Genomic DNA, 22,150 nt, shown 5'->3' on the forward strand with positions numbered 1-22,150 from the left:
TTGCCCTCAGTGGAAGGGCAGGGCTGGGGCTGGGATCAGTGGCTAGAGACAGACACAGGAACACCTCCCAGAAATGGCCATCCATCCGCAGGGTTCGGCTGTCCCGCGACTGCAGTCTCGGGGGTCTGCCCGAATGAGGGCAAGACTGCGCCCTTCCTCAGGTTTGGGGCCGCACTCTAGCTGTCTTTGGACAAAGAACTAATTCCCTGAAGCCCATTTTTCTAATGGGACACTTAAGCGAGGACACCACCCAGGCGCGGCTTCCGAACGCGCGTCCGAGGGGGACGGCGTACTTCCGCTCCGGGTCGGAGCGGGCCGGCGGCCGGCGTGGGGGAGGGGGAGGTCCGGTGCCCGCGGGGGAGGGACTATATCCGGGAGAGTGGCAGCTTCCGACCAGTGGTCGCGTTTCCGGAGAGGCCGCTTCCGGTGGCGGCGGCAGCAGCAGCAGCGGTGGTCCGGGTGTCTTTGTCCCCCCGGTGTCGCGGCCCTGGCCCGCAGGTGGGTTGGCCGGCCCCCCGCCGCTCTTCTGCCCCGTCGCTCCTCCCCGACCGAGGGGCCGCGAGGGCCAGGCAGCAACGATGCACGGGCCGGGGAAGGGGCCGAGCCCCCCTCGGACTGCAAGCCCCGTCTCCCTGGCAACGGCCTCGGCCCCGGCCCCGGGGGCGGGCGGAGGAGGAACCGCGCGCCTCCGTCCTCTCACGGCGGCCTGGCCGCGGCGCGGCCCTGCCCTGCCCGGGCGATCCGGTACCGGCGGCCGCTGAGGCAGGAGCGAAGGGCCGGGCTGCGCGGGAGCCGGAGGGCGGGCGCGCAGCCGGATCCGCGGTCGGCCGGGCCACACGGCTGCCTTGCCACGGGCCGGGGGACAACGGGCCAGGCTTCCGGGGAGAAGGCCCTCACGGTCCCCTCTCTGGAGGCAGCCTCCTTCATTTTTCTGGGCCTTGCGGGGAGCATTTTGGCGGATGTGTTTGAATGAATGAATGTCTCCGGGCCCCTTCCAGCCTCCAGACCCCTCGCGCATCCGGGGGTGGCGCGGCGCGGCGAGAGGGGCGCTGCATTGTCGGGAGACCTGGGTGTGAGGCCCCAGTGTTGTCCTGACTGGTTGTGGGGACTGGGGCGAGTCGCAATCTCTGGGCTCCAGTTGGCTTTTCTTTCACGTAGTCCGACTGTGTCCCCGCCGCTGGGTTGGTGGTGAGGGCTCTACTGGAGCCGGGTGATCACTTCAGTTCTTCCTCCTCTCACACTCCCTTCATCGCCTCCAATTCATTCTCCCTGCTCTCCTCAGGAACTTAGTTCCTGTTTTGGGGCTGATGGAAAATTCCCCTATGAGCTGTTAACTTATTTCTTTCCTGATTGAAGGTTTTCCCCCCCAAGACTCTGAAAGAGGACTGCATTCCCAATGTCCCAATTTAAGCGCCAGCGGATCAACCCACTTCCAGGGGGACGCAACTTCTCAGGTGACCGTTACTTTCTCCCTGCCGGGGCTCTGGCATCGTACTGAAACAGGATGTGCTCTGGAGTCAGTCTGGAGAAAACTTGGCCGTCGGGTTTCCCTGGCGGAGCACGGTTCGCTGCTGATGTCGCGGAGGAAAACAGGCGCTGGCGCGCGGTTGACAGCGAAGCCCTGTGGAGGGTTGCTTGGGGCCCCTCTGCCCGCTGGGCTTGCCGTGTGGGCTAGGTCAGTGACCCTCAGCCGGGTGTGCAGTGACAGGCACACTGCTGCGCGCAGGGATTTTTAAACCATGCAGCACCCGGCTGTTTAGTCAGGGGCATTCGCTTTTTTCCCTTAGACTGTCAGATTAAAGAAACAATGACAACAGTCAACATAGCAATAGGCGTCTGGTGTGAATGAATCAAAATTATACCTACTTTTCTGGTTAGAGCAGCAAAAAACTATGTTTTCTGGTGTGCCGCAGAATTTTAGTCATTTGTGTGCTGTGAGGTGAAAAAGGCTGAAAGTTGCTGCTCTTGTTGACTGTAGTGGTTAAGATGGTAGGTGCCGTCCCTGGAGATTGCTTCTCTGTCCGTAGGCACAGCTTCCACGTCTCTTCTGGGCCCTCCTCCTGGTTTGCTCACCCCCCCTGTGGCCACAGACCTGTCCCAGAATGCCAGGCACCTTCAGGTAGGTTGGGCGTCCGTCCTAGTGAGCACCAGCCCTGGGGACCACCCTGGTATGCATGGGTGCTCGATACTTTCATTTTTGCATCACAGTGTTCATCTCTGACAGTTGTGCCCTCGGCCAGTGCGGAGGTGACTAGGCACCGCTGACTGGGGTGTGCAGAGTGCTGGCTCTAGGGAAATCTCTGGATGCTTCTTGGAACAAAGGGACTGGAAATCGTAGAAGCAGCTTGTGATGCGAGAATCAGCATAATGCCCGCCTCCCCTCCCTTCCTTCCATGTGAATCTCGAGGCAGTGCTCTGAATGAGCTGGGGCAGTGGGCTACACAGAGATGAGATGCTAACAGCAGAACATAGACAAATGCTCCCTGTTTTAAATGACACCTTGTCTTACAGGGTGGGGAGAAGCAGCGGGTCTTCACTGGAATTGTTACCAGCTTGCACGACTATTTTGGGGTGGTGGATGAAGAGGTCTTTTTTCAGCTGAGGTAAGTTCGAGGCTGGTCTCCTTTTGGAAATGCTTGCTGGATTCAGTCTGTCACCATGCTTTGGGGCTCCTCTGATGTTATCCCTTTGCTGTTTTCATGCAAGGGGTGAGAAATCTTGATGGGCAGGGCTCGTCAGGGGGCCGTGGCCGGGCCTCCTGACTGGGCCTCCTGGCTTGTGTGCTGGCAGTGTGGTGAAGGGCCGGCTGCCCCAGCTGGGTGAGAAGGTGCTGGTGAAGGCTGCATACAACCCAGGCCAGGCAGTGCCTTGGAATGCTGTCAAGGTGCAAACACTCTCCAACCAGGTATACATTTCTCCTTGTCACATGCGTTGGAAAGGGGATGGAGGGAAGCCCCTGTTTCCGAAAGCTTGGTGAGAACCGTACTTTTGTCAAGGGGGTGGGGCTGCATCTGTCCAAGGTAGTGAGCACATCAACCATGGGATGTCCTGATTTCCTGGTTACTGTCCTGTAGCCCCTACTGAAGTCCCCAGCACCTCCACCTTCTACATGTGGCAAGCCCTGGGCCAGAAGCAAGGGATTCTGGGAGCTCAGCCTCCGAGTTGATCTTCCAGCCTCACCGAATTCCCCCCCTCTTTCCTCAGAAACGGGAGTACCCAGTGGCATGGGGTGTGGCTTTATGCGGCACTCTGGGGGGTGAATGGACTCGTAACTGTCAGGTTGCTGCTCTATGAATAGAAGTGGGTATTTCTGTGCACTGAAAGAAAAGAGACAGGGAAGTACATGTTTAATTTTTGATGTCACCAGCCACTTTCTATGCAGCTCTGAGTCTTTTTCCAAACATCCCATACACTTCATCTGAGCCACCTGAACAGATTTCCTGCTCGGGGTCCTCATGGCGATTGGATTCAGGGCCGAAGGTAAGAGGATGTTCAACCAGAAAAATGTTTTATTTTCTTATTTGCCTCAAGAAGCACTGTCCCTTTCTTTGCTACTCTGTTGATATAACATTCTCTTCCCTGCAGGTAGACCCTGAAATAAGCAGGCACATAGTGAGGTCTATAAAAATAATGGAACTTTATCACCTGGTTCAGCAAAGCAGGGATTTGGTAGTTCACTTTTCAAAATAATCATCTGAAATTTTCTTAATATATACTTTTCCCTTTATTTCTAGTCACTGAGATTGAGATACTAGAAATCAAAACTGTCAAGGAAATAGCAGTTATCAGAAAAAGTAACTTTGTAGAATGTTTTAGTTCCTAGTTGAAACATTTCTTTGTATACATTGTATACATCAGTGTGGGGTTAGAATGTTGCACTCTGCCTAGACGTCTAGGCCTGTGCCTTGGACATGGAGACAGTTCCTTGGCCCTGGTGTGGGGCCGCCCCCGTGGGTCTGGGCCTTAGGGCCTCCGAGGCCAACCTGTATCACCTGTGAGCGACAGGGACTGCCGGGAGCACGCTTGCCTGTTTCTCTGGCTCATGTGTTTTTTATCCTGCCTTACTCTCTCCCTAAAGGGTTGTGCTTATGTTCCTAGTAGTTAAGCTGTAGACTAGTTTGCTCAAGACTCATTTTATTTCTATCTGTTGGTCTTATTTTAGCTTTTTTTTAAAAAAATATTGCATTTACTTACTTTTATAGAGAGGAGAAGGGAGGAGAAAGAGAGGGAGAGAGACATCCATGTGTGGTTGCCTCTCACTCATCCCCCACTGGGGGCCCAAGAATCGAACCAGTGACCCTTTGTTTCACAGGGTGGCACTCAATCCACTGAGCTACACCAGCCAGGGCCTGTGTTAATTTTTTATTGAGGAAAATTTTAAGTCTAAGCAAAGTAAACAAAAGGATGAACTGTCATATACCCATTACCCGGCTTCAAGTGTCTACACCTGCCATCTTCTTCCATTTCTGCCTCTATCTGTTCCCTGCCTCGTACATGCTTTTTTTAATGTAAAACTTTTTTAAATGTAAAATGTATACAGGTTGAAATGCACAAATCTTATACTGGACAGTTTTGACCAAATGGAAATCCCTCTCTCAAGATGTAGAACATTTCCGCCCTGACGTGTGGGCCCAGTTGGATTGAGCCTGGGCTTGGAACTGAGAGGTCACCAGTTTGATTCCCGGTCAGAGCACATACCTGGGTTGCAGGCCAGGTCCCCCGTTGGGGGTGTACGAGAGGCTCTCATATGTGGGTGTTTCTCTACCTTTCTCCCCCTGCCCCCAAAGGTTAAAAAGAAAGATTCCCATCACTCGAGAACATTGCTCTCATGGTCTTGCTCTCTCAGTCTTGCTCTCTTATGAAATGAGAACTGTAGAGAAGGAACCCGACTCCACGGTCAGGGCTGAGATTGCAGTCCAAGGCGAACACTTAAAAGGCTCATGGAGTAACTCAGAAAGTTTAGGCAGCCCTCTCTGGTGTGGCTCAGTAGATTGAGTGCCGGCCTGCAAACCAATGGGTTGCTGGTTCAATTCCCATCACTGGTTTAATTCCCATTCAGGGCACATGCCTGGGTTGCAGGCCAGGTCCCCAGTAGGGGGCACACAAGAGGCAACCACACATTGATGTTTCTCTCTCTCTCTCCCTCCCTTCCCCTCCGTCTAAAAATAAATAAAATCGTAAAAGAAAAAAGAAAGTTTAGGCAAAGTGATGTAGCTAGTCTCTGTGCTGAAGCTAGCCTAGTGTTTGTTCCTGTGGACAGGCCATCTGTGAATTCCTACCTAGGGGACGCTTTGATTGTCTAGGATTGTTTTCCAACAGTGTCTTCACCACTTTGAAGCACATTGTCCCATTCACAAGTCACTGGTATATGTTTTGCCTCCACCCACATCTCTCATCTGGTGCATCTTCCTGGTCTGCAGTTTCCAAAGACCCTCCACCACTCACATTCTGTGAATTTTTTAAAGTCTTCATTACAAAATCACAGTGAGTGTGCTCAGGGATGATGTGGCCTGGATGGGAATCAATGACTGCTTGGAACTTTCTGCTTTAGGTTCAAGTTCAGTCTTTCTCCCCCACCCCTCTTTTTTTTTATTGTTGTTCAAGTGCAATTGTCTCCACCCCCCACTCTCCTTCCTCCACTCCAGCCATCCCCATCTCCCACCCTCGATCTTACTCCTATTTGGCTTTGTACATGTGTCCTTTGGACCCTTGGACACATGGGGAGTGTTCCTTGATGACCCTTCCCCCTTTTACCCCCCATTATCCCCTTCCCCCTCCCCTCTGGTTACGGTCAGTTTGTTCAAGTCCAGTCTTTCCATACAGTCAGTTGCATGGGATTGGCCTGGATGTGTTGAGCCCTGTGCCAGGCTGGTGTTACGTTACTTTGGCTATGGTGCTTCAGTGTCATGGCTTCTAGGGAAGGACAGACATTGCCATCAGTCAGTAGAGAGAATCTGCCAAGTAGGAAAGGCGGCAGTAAGAATTAGGTTGTTCTGGGGAGAGCAGCAGGCCATAAAGGAGTCGGCCACATTAGCATTTTGGCTGGAAGCTAAGTTTGATTTTGAATTTTTGGCTTTGGGAGGCAGGGACCCAGGTCTCCTCCTGCTGAGGTCACCGAGAAGCCCTCCCCTGGTACCACTACCTGGTACCTGCTGCTGACAGGCTGCAGTAAGGAAAGAGCCTGGCCGTTGGAGTCACAGGACTCAGGAGAACATCCAGTTTAACTAGAGGCGCCAGTGTGTATGGAAGAGTCCCCTCTAGTCACGGGCAGGCTGAGGGGGTGTACAGATGACTGGGGACAGCTCTTCTGTTAGAGACATGGGGGCACTGATATCCATTACAGCAGGGTTGGAGAAAGGGCAGGCTTTGGAGACAGGTGCAAATGAGGCAGGGAAATTACCCGACAAGGAGAAAAAGAAAAGTTTGTGTTAAATATAACCAACTAGTTCTCTGGGGTGTAATGACTAGGGAAGGAGGCCCAGGCAGGGCTAAGGGAAAGAAGCGAGACCTGGTAAGTATAATCCACTCTAGTCACCCATCACTCGAAGAAGCGAGCAGTGATTGCATTTCTCACATCAGACATGGGTTTTCCTACTACTTTAGTCTGGCATGTTATAATGGTCTACAAGTTTTTTCTGTTCTACTGTTTCTATTTCGTTGTACCCATACTAGTGACACAGGGATAAATGATTTACACAAGAATGTACACAGAGTAATGCATGCTGTCACACAAAGTTAAAAAGTAAACATGTGCGTGCCATCCTTTCCTTAAAAGGTAACCGTTAAGAACCATTAGAAACTTTTGAAGAGAAAAATTACTTCTTGCTATTTTCCCCCATAGTCTTTTCTAATCATTATCTATATATATTCATACTTTTTAATACTTTTGATCTTAGAGTTCAAGTGATTTTATACATTCTTTGTAAACATTTTTTTCTATGTAGCTCTTCATGACTTTTAATGCCTGCATGATTATTTTACGTATTTACAATATCAATTCAGAACACTGCTGGATATGAATATGGTTTTCTTACTCTTAGCTTGAATTTCTTCCAGTATGTATATAACTTTTTTAATTCATTGATTTTTAGAGAGAGAGAGAGAGAGAAACCCATTGATTTGTTTTTTCTACTATTGATGCATTCATTGGTTGATTCTTTTAAGTGCCCTGACCGGGAATTGAACCTGTAACCTTGGTCTATCAGGACAATGCCTTAACCACTGAGCTACCTGGCCAGGGCCTCCTTTTTGCTTCTTTTGAACTAACTTCCTTGGGATAAATTTTCCAGGGCTTGAGTATTTATGCCTTTAATGTGTACTGCCAAAGGTTCATTATGAAAAGTGTCTTTTTAAATAAAACTTACTTTATGGAACCTTAGCAAGGTACCATGATGTGTCTTGTGTCAAAAAACAAACAAAAAACCAAACAAACCAAAAAACCAGTTAAGCTCTGCGGCAAGGTAGTTCAGTTGGTTAAGCATGTCCAGATATAGCAAGGTTGTATGCAGGTTTGATCCCCAGTCAGGGCTCATACAAGAAGGCAACCAATGAATGCATCAATAAGTGGAACAGCAAATCATTATTTCTCTTTCCTCCTTCCTCTCTCTCTAAAGTCAATAAATAAAAATTAAAAAAATAATCAGCTAAATTCTTTTATGCTAATTTCAAAAGTTATATTAACTATATAAAGTTCAGAAAATATTTAAAAATTATTCATAAGCTTTATTAGAGGCAACCACCATTATTCATCTCTTATTTCATTTTAGTCTTTTAAAGCTTGCATTTTTTATTTCACAGTTGAGGCACTGCTGTATTTAGATTGTTACATACTATTTTTTTTGGCTAAACATAAATGGTTATTAAAAGCATTAAATCTCCATTTTAACATCTTTATAACAACTTGTTATATGGCTGTTAGCACACCTTCTTTATCCACTTCTTTGCTGCTGGGGAGTCAGGTCATTCCCCGTTCGTTTCAGGCCAGAATGTGTTGAATCTGTAAGTAACAGTGTGGTTTTTTCCCTCTGGTGATGGACCAACCTCCAGCGATGACTACGACTCCAAGAAACGCAAGCAGCGGGCCTGGTGGAGAGCCTTGGGGTGCTTAAGAAACCGAGGGCATGACCTGCCTCCTTACCGGGGTCCATCTCACTCCCTATACTGTGGACAGGTGAGCGGCAAGGCTGGGTGGGCAGGTGTGGCTTGCAGCTAGTTACAGTGTCTTGTGTAAATGAGATACGGTCTGTGTGTGTGTATGTGTGTGTGTGTTCTTGTGATCTTTTGTTTTGTCTTTGTTTTTTAATGTGATGATTTTTTATTTTAAAATCTCAGACTTGGTCAGTAGAGCACCACCGACATGAGTGCCCTGATAGAACTTGATGATATGATCACCAGAAATGCTATGGCAAGCTGTAATTGAGGCTTTGCCAATCAAAATCTAGGGTACCCAATAGCAGTTATAAATCCAGGTAGAAAACTGCAGCTCATAGGAACTCTGGGACTGGTTTTCTTGGGATCCTCTGCATTATTTTTAAAGCGCTACAGCATGTATGAGGACGCTGGCCTGCAAGCCTCCTTCCCACACGAGAAAACTGACTGACTGAGAGGTAGATGACCGACTCCACATTCCATCCAGCAGTGGAGGAGACATAGGGCTCCAGCTGCTGTATTGGGCAGACTCCCGAAGCCATGTCCACCGAAGTCCCCGGCCCAGACAGGGCCCCCTGTTCTTCATGCCGATCCACTGGCTCCATCTCCTCCTAAGACACCGATCCCATGTCACGTCCAGCTGGAACATGCTAACAGCCACACACACACCTGTGGTTTTTAAACACAAGTGCCAAATGGAGGCCTGTTGTACATACTGTTTGGTACTTGCTTTTTCACTTAACATATCTTAGAATTTATTCCATGTTAACATTTATTAGCTTCAGCTCATTCTTTTTAGTAACTACATGGTGTCCCACCAAATGGCTGCACTGCCATTTCTTTAACCAACTTTCTCTCCATGTGCAGTCTTTCTTACCCTAAATATTGTTGTAATAAACATCCTTCCACATACATCTATGTGGACAGGTACGAGCAATTTTTGGATGGCGATCAGTTCCTAGAAAAGGAGTAGCTGGCCCGAAGGGCTTTGATTTTAAACATTGACAGATGGTGCCCATTCTGGTCAAGAGCCTCGTACAGGTTTACCTACGTTCTCACCTTGGGGCCTGAAGCACTTGTCTCCCCAGGCCTCTGCCCAGCGCTTGCATTATCAGACTTTTTGATCTTTATCAGTCAGGTGGGTTGAAAAGTGATATTCTGATTTGTATTTCTTTAATTATGAGTGAGACGAGCATATTTTTTATGGGTTTTTAAGTCTCATTTTCTCTTAAGTGCCTGTTGATGTCACTTTTCTCTTAGACTTATGAACTTTCAGTCAGTGATTTTTGGGCTCCACTCATGTTAAGACAATGACCCTTTTCTCAGTCATGTATTGCAAACGTTGTTTCCTTCCCAGGTTGCCTTTTTGTTTTAGAGGGTTGGTACCATTTTGTGGTCAGATCGGATCCCATCCTTTTCTTTTCCAGATGTGGTCTTACTTACAAAGTTCTTTCCAGATCATAAAATACTTGGTCCTTTTATTTTTCAAGTTTTTTTATGGTTCCATTTAAAAAATAATTTAGTCTTGGCTCTTTCTGGATCCCCTTGCTTTCTTCCTACAGCCCCACCTGTGACTTTCCTAGAACTCCAGCGCCGCTACCAGCAGCCTCCTGGTCCCCTCAGATTTCATGGCTGTGCATCTGAGCTGGCTGTCAGCCTTCCCTCTGAGCCAGCCGTTTTCCCTCCATCATCCGAGCCGTATCCAGGTATCTTCTGAGAAGGAGCCAGCTCCCAGACGCTGGTGCTGAGCCCCTCCCTGTGGACAGTGACCCCACTTACAGTTCCAAGGTAAGTTGGTGGGGGGCTTGCTGCTTTCATCCCATTGTCGGGGGTTGAAAAAGCTCTTGAGTGTGTCCTTCCTGCCACCCCTGGCCAGGTACTGCTGCTCTCTTCCCCGGGCCTAGAAGAACTGTATCGCTGTTGCATGCTCTTTGTGGATGACATGGCTGAGCCGAGGGAGACGCCAGAACACCCTCTGAAGGCAGATCAAGGTGAGAGCTGAAGTCCCCAGGCAAAGATGCACTCATGACGATGTCCAGGCCCTGTCACGTTTTCAGCCACTCAGCTCCTGTCATGAACGAGGAGTTCAGAGCTGACACACCTCTTCTTTTACCAAGAGCGCAGCATTGCTAGGAGCTGTCCTTAGTTGTCAGAGAGTTAGGTGGCTGGGTCATGTTCCAAGGTGGAGAAGCCACCCCTGCTGCCATGTGGACTCCTCACAGCCTGCCACCTGCATCCCCTAGTGGTGGGCTGCCTCCCAGTGGGGAGACCCTGGTAGCTGGTTTTCCATTTCTTATCCCTGATCTCATTTTTCAGTTTTTGTTGGGCCGGAAGGAAGAAGAGGCAGTGCTGGTTGGGGGTGAGTGGTCTCCTTCCCTGGATGGCCTCGACCCCAAGGGCGGACCCGCAGGTGCTAGTCCGCACTGCCATCCGCTGTGCGCAAGCCCAGGCCGGCATTGACTTGAGCGCCTGCACGAAGTGGTGAGTGGCTGCCCCAAGCTCTCGTCTGTAGGCTGAGAGTTGGCAAGTTGAGTTGGCAAAACTGTTCAGGCTAGCTTTTGCACCTTTCTGACCTGTTTAGCTGTCCTCTTCTCCCTAGTCCCCACTCAACCTGCCCCTCACAAATGGCTGCCTTGACTATGATGAGGAATAAGCACGTTGAAGGCAGCTGGCCCTCAGGGCCCGCCGGATAGGGGCCTGCCAGGGACCTGCGCCGCGCCTTGTTGCCTTAGCCCTTGGAACAAATGGCTGCTTACATGTGCCTCCCCACTGACTAACCATTCTTGAGAGACTCGGTCTCTTTTTATTTTTGAAACTTTCAAAGTGTGGCTTTGCAGTATGTGCTGACTAAATGTTGACTTGAAGCTGAAGCACTTGCTTACGAATGTCCTGGGTCCCTACTTCGTTTTCTCTCTTTGCTGTGAGCAGGTGCGCTTTGCTGAGGTTTCAGTACCTGCAGCCGGGACCCCCAAGGAGGCTGCAGACTGTGGTGGTGTACCTGCCAGACGTGCTGGACTGTCATGCCTCCTTTGGAAGAGTGGAGGCCTTGTGTCAGCAGAAAGCTGCCGAGGCAGCGCTCCCGGCCCAAGAGGTGCCAGTGGTAAGGTGAAAGCCTTCTGAACGGTGGGGAGAGCAGGTTACCCTGGCCTTTGAAGCCCAGGTAGTCACAGCTCCCGGCTTTTGTCACAGAAAACAGAGCCTACGGGAACAGGCAGCCTGATGCATCCGAGCAAGCAGCAGACACATCTAAACAGAATGAGGAGAACCCAGAGGTCACCACACAACAGGAAGTGGACACTGATCTTCAGAGGCGCCTCCGCCCCCTCTAGAGCCTGCTGTCATGGCACACCCTGGCTGTGTAACCCTCTCCCTGCATGGTATTGTGGAGGACCGGAGGCCAAAGAAAGGATCTCTTTTGAGGTAGGTATAGGAGCCTGGGGAAACCATTGGGTAGTGCGTATGGGTGTGTGGTGGGTCTTGGAACACTCCCTTTTTTCCTGCGCCCGGGGACCCCCTGCTGCATCTTTCACGCAGGTGATGGTGTTGGCTGAGCTGTTCCTGGAGATGCTGCAGAGGGACTTTGGCTATAGGATTTATAAGATGCTGCTGAGCCTTTCCTGAAAAGGTTGTGGCCCCACCTGAACCTGAAAGGAGGAGGTGGCCAAGGAAGAAGAAGCAGGCAAGGAGGAGGTGGCCAAGAGTCCAAGGATGAGGTACAGAGTGAGGGCACAGCCGCCGAGGCAGACGTCCCACCGTTGAGTACCCTGCCCTGCATGGCACTGGGGGCTACGCGCAGCCATGCGGACCCTGAGCACCAGATGGGCCTTCTCTCGGCACTCCTCTCACTCACTGTCCGTGCCTCGAGACCCGAGTGTGTGCTCAGGTGTGGGGTGCTTCGAACCATGCACAGCCACACGACTAGTGGGTGCTGTGCTAGGCGGGAGGTGGGCTGGAGGAGGGGAAGGAAAGTGTGGTGGGTTGGCATGGCAGCATGGGAATCTCACGAGTGAGTGCTCTGAGGAGGGTGGGGGTGTGGTTGACCAGCACACTGTATTTCTTAATGCCGTCGAAAAGCACGTGGGGCGCTTCTTGCCTAACTGAACTCTCTCACGTACAGCCCGCGAGCAGAATCCTAGGTGTCTCGGAGAGCACCCTGGTCTGCTCCGAAGCCCATCATGTAACGTGTCCCACGAGGCGGCGCATTGCAGGTCCTTTGCAAGGCCCGCCTGTGGCCAATGCTCAGTGTTAGCTGTTGTTATCGTTAGTTACTGCAGGGTGACAGTCCTCCTCCTCTTGGTCTGTCTCCCACAGAAGGAGGATGGGCTTGTTGCCGAAACCCCCATCTTCTGGGGAGAGGAAGAGGAGGAAAGAAGCCCCGGGGGGAGGCGTCTGAGGACCTCTGTGAGATGGCCCTCGACCCGGAGCTGCTGCTGCTGAGGGATGATGGCGAGGAGGAGTTCGGTAGGTGCTCGCTGGGTGGGGGCGGGGCGGGCGTGGGTGCCGGCTGGCGGCATCCTGACTCTGGCCCCAGGTCTCCGGTTAGGACTGGAGCCCGTCTGTCCGAGTGGCCCTACACCTCGCTCACCTCAGGTCTTTCTGTAGCAGGAGCCAAGCTGGAGGATTCTGAGGTCCGGTCTGTGGCCGCCAACCAGGTCAGAGATGGAGTTCTCTTCCCTTCAGGACATGGTAAGACCTCTGTTCTGCTCCTCCGGCCTCAGTGACAGTGACACTCAGGAAGACCTGGGTCAGTCCTTGGATACTTCTGTCAAATGACTTCAGTAGTTATTGACAAAAGACAAAACGTGGTTCTTGGCTCATAGAACGGCATTTCCATGGGGTCTAGGAGTCGTTTCAGTGTCTCTTCTGGGGTGAATCCGAGTGGGGTGCCCGGTCTGGGAGCACACAGGGTTCCTCTGTGTGAGACATCCCTGGAGCCCCGAGTGCTGGGAACCAGCCTTTGCTTGTCGGCCCAGGGTTAGGTCCTCCGAAGGGAAGGTGCGTCCGGTGTGATCATGCCAGCCAGCCCACTCAGTGTACACGGGCTATGTCCTGGGTGACTTGGCCACTGAGACAACTACTTGTAACCGTATTCTTCCTTGTTTCTCTTGCAGCCCAAGGAGCTGGACCCCTCTGCCGTGCTCCCTTTGGATTGTCTTCTCCGCGTTTGTCTTCTTTGATGCCAACTGGTGTGGCTACTTGCACCGGCGAGACTTGGAGAGGATTCTGCTTACCCTTGGGCTCCGGCTCAGTGCGGAACAGGTGCCTTCCCTTGCACCCCCTTTTGGTCCTTTCTGGGGGCCTCACCTGCCGTGATGTGCACAGGCACGCGCCTTGTTCCTGCGGGGGACTCAGAGGACGCTCTAGTTCTAGGTTCTTCCACACTTGGGGGCTTGCGGTCTGCTCATCAGAGGGGATCTTGGGTGTGTGTTTGCTGTAGGCCAAGCAGCTGGTCAGCAGGGTGGTGACCCAGAACATTTGCCAGTACCCGCAGCCTGCAGTACAGCCGCGCGGGAGGGCCCGGACAGCGGGCTTCCCGAGGAGGCGCTCTTTGGTGCGTACCAGTGCTGTGCGGCCTTCCATGCAGGACAGGCAGGGCGGCTGTCCTCCTCCCCCTGAGACCTGTCCTTACTCCTTTTCATGGCCCCACTAGGAAACCTGGACCTGCTACCTCCTTCTGGGAAAAGCGCAAAGCCGGGAGCTGCCCCCACGGAACACAAAGGCCTGGTGTCCCACAACGGCAGCCTGATCAATGTGGGGAACCTGCTGCTCCGTGCAGAGCAGCAGGACAGTGGACGGCTCTACCTGGAGAACAAAATTCATACACTGGAACTGAAGCTGGGTGAGTGGGTCTGTGCTGCGGGGGCCTGTGGTGATGGCTGGTAGGCATGTCCACAGAGCCCAAGAGGGAACCCTGTTCCTCAGGCTTCAGGCCTCTCACCCTGTACTTAGGTTTTTAACTTAGCAGCAGTCTTTCTGGTATGTTCCCACCAGAGGAGAGCCATCACCGCTTCTCAGCCACTGAAGTAACGAATAAGACACTGGCAGCAGACATGCAGGAGCTGCCGCCACACCGGCTGGCTGAGGCCGAAGACATGCCCCGCACGGCCAGAGCGACAGAAGAACCAGCTTCAGCGGCTGCTGCATGACTTCCGGAGACGCCTGACCCCCCTGCAGCTGGAGATGCAGCGAATGGTTGAAAAAGGTGAGCTGGCAGGAGAGCTGGTGCGGAGTCAGGGGCTTGGTCACGGTGATGCCAGGTCCACCCTCACCTCCTCCCCCAGCCACTGGTTTCTTAGGGAGTCCATCACTCAGCTCCTTGCACCCAGGAGGCAGTGGATAGTAGTTTTTCCTCCTTGGGCCTAATTCTTGTGCCATCTGTTTCAAACAGGCTGACAGCTGGGTAGAGAAGGAGGAGCCAGCACCTAGCAACTGAGGGGCCTGGCGCAGGAGCTGCCGTCCTGCGAGGTCAGCGATGGAGCCTGGTGAAGTTAGAGCCCTTTGGTTCCAGAAGGAAGCTGGAGCAGGACCTCGGAGCCGAAGGCGGGCGCTGAACCCTGTGCTCAGCCTGTGTAGGGAGCTCGGGGCGGGGTTGCCTGTGCTGTGTGGGACGGACGAGTGAGGAGCCGGTTCCACTTAACTAAATCCAACATCTGCACCCCTTGAATGTCATTTTGCCCTCTACCTTGGGGTTTCTCCTGGGGCCCTTTAGTCTTGTGCTTTCTCCTGTCCTCTTCCAGATTAGAGTAAGACAGGGGAGGAAAAGGCTTTCGACTGTCCTAAGGTCTGATGCCAATAAATGAAGAAACAGACGTGGAATCTGGCTGGGGTAAGAGCCCTTCCTCCAGATGGCACAAACCCTGCTGGGTCACAGGAGCAGGTTTGGGACGCGTTTCCTGTGGCCTTTGGAGGAATGGAGTCAGTGCCAGCAAGCCTCGCGCTCGGGCTGTTTGCCAGTACACACTGTTGCAGCCACCCCGGACTTGCCAGAAGAAACCAGCCCTTCAGCTCCCTGGCTCCCGGTGTTCAGAATGTGGTATTGGCTCTGGCCCAGCCTTTTTCCCTGTTCCCCATGTGTCTCGCCTCTTTCCATAACCCGTGGTTTCAGTTTGACTTTGTATATAAAGTTGTTTTTTTTTGTGGGTTTTTTTTTTTTTTTTTTTGCTTTTTGTTTTTTAAATAAACCAAAGTCAAAACAAACCAAGTGTCCTCCATTGGCTTTTTCCCTTCGTCCTCTTCCAGGTCTGCTTGTGCTCCTGCCCTTCCTCCTGGCCCTTGGCCCAGCTTCTGCTGGATGGAGGTGGAGTGGCCTCCCAAAGGTGGGCAGGGTGTCAGGGAGAGAGCCTAGCCCCTTTGCTCCTGACCTTGGCTGCTGGCTGCTCAGGGGAGAGGATGCTGTAGTGGCCCTGCCAGCTCAGCAGGGGGCAGTGTTACCCTAAAAAAAACCTGAGGTGGCTGTCCTCTCCTTTCCTTAGTTACAGCACAATAAAACAAGGACATTTTACTGAAAACTTTACTTGAAAAAATAAAATTCCAAATATTCAGGTGAGACACAACCCACTGCTGTGGCTTTGAGGCCCATGAATTGGTCTGTGACTTTTTTTGTGGTAGGACATTGCACAAGGTGAACCTGTGTTACGGAACCTTCAGGCTTGGGGGGGTCTTCCCTGCCCTTGACTGAAAGGATAGAAATGGGCTGAGCGAGCCTCTGTGGTGCTGGGAACCTGGGCGAGGGGCAGTCAGGGCTGGGAGACCACAGCACTCATTGGGGCAGTATCGTGACCCTCTCCCAGGAGGGAGAGTAGGGGGAGGCCGAAGGGTGGGTGGACTCCCCAGGACGGGTCTTTAGGAGGTAGATATGATGCGACCCTGCAAACAGCTGGGACTGCTTGCGAGCTGACGGAGCCCATGACCTTCGCAAGCTGGGAGCCCACTATGGCGCTGGGCCAGGGCAGTTGTGGAAATAAGAAAGCAGTTCTAGGCTGCTTACCTGTCCGGGGGCTCCTGCTATGGGTGGGGAGATGGCAGCCTGTTTGGGGCTCTGGGTGCCAGGCTCATTCCAAAGGGCTGCTGAGGCAGGGAGGGGGGCCTTGAGCCCCCCAGTTCTCCCAGAGAAGGCCCCTCTATGGCTGAGGCCTGGGCCCAAGCTGGGCAAGGTCAAAGCCTGGAGAGGCCGACGTGTGCTCCAGGAGTTTTCCCGAGTCCCAGGCTCAGTCATCAGCCACAATTGAGAGGGCTCTGAGCTCACTCAGTTTAGCCTCATTCTCCCGTTCCCGCTGCTCATCGGAGTGGCCAGGCTGGTCCAGCTGTTGGCTCAGGTCTCCAAAGATCTTGTGCATTTCAGAGTAGTAGACCACCCTGGGTGGGAGGAGGGGCAGGTCAGTGGGGCTGGGCTCTTGGCCCCCAGCCCCACAGCACTGCCCTCTCTGGGCTGGGTTCTGCTGGTCCCTCCCTTGCTGCCCTCCCCCTCAGTGGATCTCCCTAAACTGCATGGAAACCAGGGAGGAGTGAACCACTGCCTGCAGCCCTTCGGGAAGGTCCACTGCTTGGGGTGGCAGTAAGTCAATGGGCGAGGGAAGCAACAGCTCCTCGGGAGGCGGGAGGTGGAGGTGGGAACTCTGCCTTCTCTCTAAGCAGCGCAGTGGGGTGTGCATGTGCTGGGTGGTGGGGGGACAGTACACCCCAGGCCAGGGATGGGGGAATGGGAGGATGCTTGGCAGGTTCCAGGGGGGCCAAGGGAACCAGGCACTGTGACTACAGCTCACTGCTTCATAGAAGTGATGAGAAGCCAGAGGCTTGTGTTTGTGAGGAGAGGGCAGGGCAGGTTCACAAAGCCCTGAAGGCTGGTCTTTGGAAGGTGACAGTGGTGACACTTCTTAGCTTTCCATTCCTTCCCCGCTGTGTCAGTGTCAATCATACCTAAGGTGCTTGGCCCAGGTGGACAATGTCAGGGATGGGGTGTGGGGGGAGGTGTGGGTGACTCACACACACGGCTGAGGGCTGACTAGACCCAGGGCCTGAGTGGGCAGGGCAGAGGCTTTGCCAGGAGAGGGGACAGAAGCCATTCTTGCCTCAGCCTCCACCTTGAGACAAATGAAAGTGCGTATTTCCATGAAAGTGTTCCACACTATTCAAAATGTCTACATTTTATCATCTCCAGCTCCAAGCTGTCCTTCGGGAAAAGGGTCTCTACTACTTTAGAAACCTGGAGTGCCATTACCGGTAAGGGCATGCTGCACTGCATGTCTGGTGGCAGGAGCATGGCTGAACTGCTTCTGAGAAAGCATCTCTCACATCCAAGGCTCTTACATCCTGTCACCTCAGGGTATGGGGCCTGGGCTAGTGCTGCGGGGGGCGGGGCGGGGTGGCAGGGGATGGCGCCCCCCCCCCCCCACCCTGAGCTGCACTGCTGGCTGAGTCATTAGGATGCTCACTTCTCCAGTGACTAATGGCAGGGCAACTGAGGGAGGGGAGGCTGGTGCAGAGGAGGAGGCAGCAACACCCCCGGCCACCCTGCTGCCTGGTGACAGGGCATCCCAAGCTCCCCAGCTGCTCCACCCAGGCATGCTGAAGCCTCGACCCCTGGAGCTTCCTCCCCAAGCACAGGATGGAAGAGGTAGGGCAGCCTGCAGGGGGCAGGGGCCGGAAACAGGGGTGGTGATGGTGTAGGAGGCACGGTGTGCAGGAGGGAAGACGCAGGGCATGCCATAGGGCCCAGGAGGAAGCTGCTGGAAGGAAGCCCTCACCTACAGGGCAATGCTCTGGGGCAAGGGTGGCTTTCTGCCTCGCTTTACCTCTGCGACCAAGGATATGATTACTAACAAGTCCCAGTCCAACATCCACCCTGCTCAGGGTTCCTGATCCCAACTACAAATCCCATGGTTTTGGTGTGGGATGGCAGGGACTAAAGATGGCAGGTGGTGAGGCAGGAATCGGGCTTTTCTTTTGGGCGCCTGTGATTGTGGACCCTGCAAGGAATGACAGTGTCCACTGAGGGGCGCCAAACACCAAGGCCAAGAGATGGAGGGCTGGAGGTGGATGGAGACCTGATTAGCCTTTAGCTTTGCTACCTGGCGGGCACAGGTGGGAAAGGTGGCAGGGTGCTGAGCACCTAAGGTCGGCTGGGGGGCACACGTGGGGGGAGACTCCCTGGCTCTGGCACCTCAGCCGTTCCTCTGGGACTGATCCCTGCAAATGGCCTGAAGGACAGGAGGTAAAGGGGGCAAGGAGGGCAGCGGCTATGCCCATTGCACACTCATGTCCCTACAAACCCTGAGTGGCAGGAGAAAGGGCTTGCTGGCTGCCTGGTCTTGGTGCTTCTGATGGGCACCTGCCCCCATTCCCCCACCTGCCTCTCCTGCTGGAAGGTATGCCGTGGCCCCGGGCCCCAGGCCCCAAGCATGGCTTTCCCCAGGGTTCAGGGGCCCCTCGATGGGTTGCTGAAAGTCCAGATACTCTGTGGTCTCCCACCAAAGGAAGAGGAGTAACTAGGTGGGGATGGGTGTGTAGGGTCCTCAGAAAAGGGACTTTACCCCATAGGCCTCTATCCCTGACTTCCTAAGCATACCAGGCAAAGGAACCGCCCATCAAAGTGAGGGGCTGATGGTGCAGCCTCATTTGTTCTTGTTGCTAGGGTGAAATGTGAGCGAGGCCTTGAGGGAAGGGCTGTTAAACAAGAGACCTCGTCCTAGGGTGGGACCAACCAAAGGGTGATGCAGGAACAAAAACAGAAATTCCAGCAACTAACCAGACCCCTGGGTCCCTTCCTTGGGGGCAGCGCCAGGGCCAAGCTGGGTGGCTGTCTTGGCAGAGAATGGCTGAGGCCCCTTCTGGTGTGGGGAGCGGCAGCTGCCATGAGGTGTGTCTGCGAAGCCCATGACTATCTCTGGAGAGGAAGCCTGGGGCCGGCCCTTGGGGCCCAGGGTGCAGGGCTGCCTCACCTGTGCTCGGATCAGGGACTCGAAGCTGGGCTGGAAGTAGTCGAGCCGACTGTTGTAGAACCTTGGCATCTCATCTAGGAGCTGCTTATTCTTGGCCTCAAAGTCCTCCCGCACGGGCCGCAGCTCTTCCCGGGCCTGGGAAGCAAGAGTCTGGCTGTCAGAGCCCCTAGTGGCTCACCCAGCCTCCCTGCTGGGGGGCCCATGCATGAGCGCATGTGTGTATGGGGAGGGGGTGTCAGAAGACCAGGTGTCTTGGTCCTACAGCCCCCAGGGAAAGGGGGCCCTGCAGCCCACTCTCCACCCTCCCTCCCGGGTACCTGGTGGAGTTTTGGCCAGCACTGGCGCTGTCTTCTCCTTTTCCTCATACTTCTCCACCTTGGCCTGCAGCCTCCTGTAGTCTTGCAGGGCCTGCTCCCGCCGTTTCACCGCCATGTTGAGGCTCGGGAAGACACTGCCGAACCTGCCGACACAGGCGGGTTGGGCGTAGCCGGTCGTTCACTCAGAAACACGTGCTGAGTGCCCACCTGAGAGGTGCCAGGTCCTGCCCTAGGTCTTGGGGGTTTGCTATGCATGAGACCAGTGGGCCCTGGCCGCGGGGAAAGAACACGAGGCTAAGGGTCCACGCCCCTGCCCTGAGCAAAACACAATGGGTCATGAATCCATGAGGCCTCTGATGCTGCCACTGCCCCCACTCCCAGCCCCACACCACAGAGTCTTGTAAAGGGCAAGGCAGAGCCGGAGACTCCTTGGAAAGTCATCTGGCCCAACATCTTCCTTTACAAAAATGAAAGAAAACGTGAGGCTAGAGAGAACCTGACATGACCAAAGTCACAATTAGGCAGTGGATGGTCCAGAGAGAACCCAATGTCTCAGTTCTGCCAGGGCACCTCCCCACTGTCTCAGATGCCACCAGCAGGTGGCAGAATTGCAATCAAAACCTCCAAGTGGCAATCACTTCATAAGGTATATACGTGTCCTATCAGTGTGTTACATACCAGAAAGGGATGTAACATCCTATGTCCACTATTCTTAAATAATATTAAAAAAACCCTTTTCATAAAGAGGTTTCTAACAAGCCCAAAAGCCTCTCCAAACAAACACCCCCTGCTGCGGCCTCACCCCCCCCCCACCCCCATACTGGACTACAGAGAAAGCAGGGTGCCTCTGGCCCCACCCCGAAAACGGTCCAACTGCCCCAGCAGGGGTGGAGGTCAATAACGCGTGGTGAAGAAGGCAAGGCAAGCCTGTGCACAGGGCTTCGTGAACAGGACTGAGAGAAGATGAGGCGGGGAGGGTGCTACCACACGCTGGTGGAGGTCTGGCTGTGCCACAGAGGGAAAGCAGCAGCGTGGCAGGTTCTCAGGGTTGAGAAGACCAGGGAAAGTCAGCTCCTCCTGGAGCAGCCCAGGGAGATGTAAGGCGGGGAGGGGCCGCTGCCGGTTTCAGCCTGCACCGTGCTCTCGGAACTAGGAGGGCATCTGAGCTCATGGGTTGCATTTTAATTCCAGATACTATGTGGAGAGTTAATTTACAAGTTGGGCTCTCCAAAGAACATTGACCATGAATTTAATTTTAAAAACCTCAACAGCTCTGGCTGGTGTGGCTCAGTGGATTGAGCAATGGCCCTATGTATTAAAAGGGTCGCTAGTTCGGTTCTAGTCAGGGCATATGCCTAGGTCACAGACTAGGTCCCCAGTGGGGGCCGTGTGAGAGGCAACCAATCGCACATTGATGTTTCTCTTCCTCCCTTCCTTCCCCTCTCTCTAAAAGTAAATACAATCTTTAAAAAAAAGCCTTAACAATCAAGAGCACATGTCATATAAGAGTAATGAACACTTCCGCCCACAGAATGCAGAAGCAAGCTTGACCACAGCACTTAACAGCTCCAAGCAAAACTTTAGACCTGGGCAGTGGATTCTGATGAGAAAGAGGGCTAAAGCGAGTCTTTCTCACTTAAATGGGTACCCATAATGGGCCTCACCCTAACTGGAAACTCAAAGTGGATAAACCCACACAAACGTCTCTGAAGCCTCAGCCATGTGCCCCTTCACCCAGTAATCAAGTTGATGTTTTTGAATGACAGTTCTGCCAGGCAGAAGATGGAGACCTCCTGGGTGCCAAGCACACTGGCTGGGGGACTGGCCACGTCCAGGATGCAGGGCTCCTGACGTAGGTGTGAACAGGTGAGTCCCCCAAGAGGAGCTGTGAGTGTACTGCTCCGGCCCCAGGCGGCTGCCCTGCTGGGGTCCCTGTTGCTGGGGGAGCCTGGCCTTCCTGGGAGGAGTGCACCAGTAGTTGAGAGGCAGCAGGTGCCGTTGGACCTGAAAAGCCATCACACCATCTCGCTGTCCAACCCAACTGGACCAGGGGCCAGCAGCAGTCACCCTGGCTCTCTTGGGAGAATCCGCCTGCTGCCTGGGTGGCCCTGGCGCCTGGGCCTCTGCTGTCCTGGATGAGCAAGGCGTGGGTCTGGCGGTTCTAGATTTCCACGTGCCGCCGGGCGACTTCAGTGGCTGCGCCTGCAGGGTGCCACCTAGGCCTCCTGGGAGCGAGACCACCTGCATCTGTGAGGAAGAGGTGGCTGCAGCAGGAGCTGCTCGCTGTTGCTGTTAGACCCTCCAGGAAAACTCTTCCTTCGCCAAGGTAACTTCTGCCTCCCCTAGCAGCGCCCCTCAGTCAAACCACGAGGCCACGGGATGCCAAGCTGACTTACTTCACTGTACACAGCGCATCGATCACCTGCGCTCAGGTGGCTTTGGCCCCGGCTTGGGGACCGTCGGGGGTACAGGAGGGTGTTGCTGTTGTCACAGTAAAGTGGGGAAACCAGGGTCAGGCAGGGAAGATCAGGTGGTGTATTCTGAGTGGCTGACAAGAGGGGGCACTCTGTAATCCTGACTCTGGGTTGCTGCCCACTGAGGCCTCACCTCCCCACTGTCTACTTCGATGGCGCCAGAACGGACTTTCGCCAGCCCCGCACGTTGGGTGTGTAAACAGTGCAATGCTGTACGAGGGGAAGGGCCTTGTCTGGTAGCAGGACCCCCTTCCCCCACATGGGATGCTTTACT

The 22,150-nt window shown here is 53.6% G+C and overlaps 2 protein-coding genes across 2 annotated transcripts in view; one reads left to right on the plus strand and one right to left on the minus strand.

Moving 5' to 3' along the window:
* Positions 1 to 354: 354 nt before the first annotated feature.
* On the plus strand, positions 355 to 15,341 carry CCAR2 (cell cycle and apoptosis regulator 2). The gene is given in 42 exon segments (XM_036032682.1): positions 355 to 498; positions 1,357 to 1,454; positions 2,028 to 2,119; positions 2,512 to 2,603; positions 2,791 to 2,905; positions 3,075 to 3,101; positions 3,103 to 3,117; positions 3,119 to 3,157; positions 3,160 to 3,219; positions 3,368 to 3,480; positions 8,047 to 8,140; positions 8,142 to 8,170; positions 9,711 to 9,723; positions 9,725 to 9,751; positions 9,753 to 9,878; positions 9,880 to 9,936; positions 10,025 to 10,133; positions 10,460 to 10,539; positions 10,541 to 10,629; positions 11,077 to 11,158; positions 11,160 to 11,187; positions 11,190 to 11,271; positions 11,360 to 11,451; positions 11,454 to 11,546; positions 11,549 to 11,568; positions 11,683 to 11,763; positions 11,765 to 11,792; positions 11,795 to 11,851; positions 11,854 to 11,902; positions 12,460 to 12,499; positions 12,501 to 12,609; positions 12,754 to 12,800; positions 12,802 to 12,834; positions 13,260 to 13,307; positions 13,309 to 13,407; positions 13,586 to 13,633; positions 13,635 to 13,655; positions 13,657 to 13,699; positions 13,799 to 13,987; positions 14,140 to 14,255; positions 14,257 to 14,347; positions 14,535 to 15,341. Coding segments are annotated over 41 exon segments (2,778 nt in total). The 5' UTR covers positions 355 to 498; positions 1,357 to 1,396; the 3' UTR covers positions 14,582 to 15,341.
* The window catches only part of BIN3 (bridging integrator 3), a 41,671-nt gene continuing 34,810 nt past the window's right edge, over positions 15,290 to 22,150 (minus strand). Inside the window, exons 7-9 of the mRNA XM_028522028.2 lie at positions 19,419 to 19,545; positions 19,081 to 19,235; positions 15,290 to 16,503 (exon numbers count right to left, since the gene is read on the minus strand). Coding sequence (XP_028377829.1) covers positions 16,356 to 16,503; positions 19,081 to 19,235; positions 19,419 to 19,545 — 430 coding nt within the window. The 3' untranslated portion in view covers positions 15,290 to 16,355. The remainder of the gene's footprint in view (positions 16,504 to 19,080; positions 19,236 to 19,418; positions 19,546 to 22,150) is intronic.

The sequence above is a fragment of the Phyllostomus discolor genome, chromosome 8 (genome assembly GCF_004126475.2).
Source record: "Phyllostomus discolor isolate MPI-MPIP mPhyDis1 chromosome 8, mPhyDis1.pri.v3, whole genome shotgun sequence".
In the NCBI taxonomy this organism is placed as follows: domain Eukaryota; kingdom Metazoa; phylum Chordata; class Mammalia; order Chiroptera; family Phyllostomidae; genus Phyllostomus; species Phyllostomus discolor.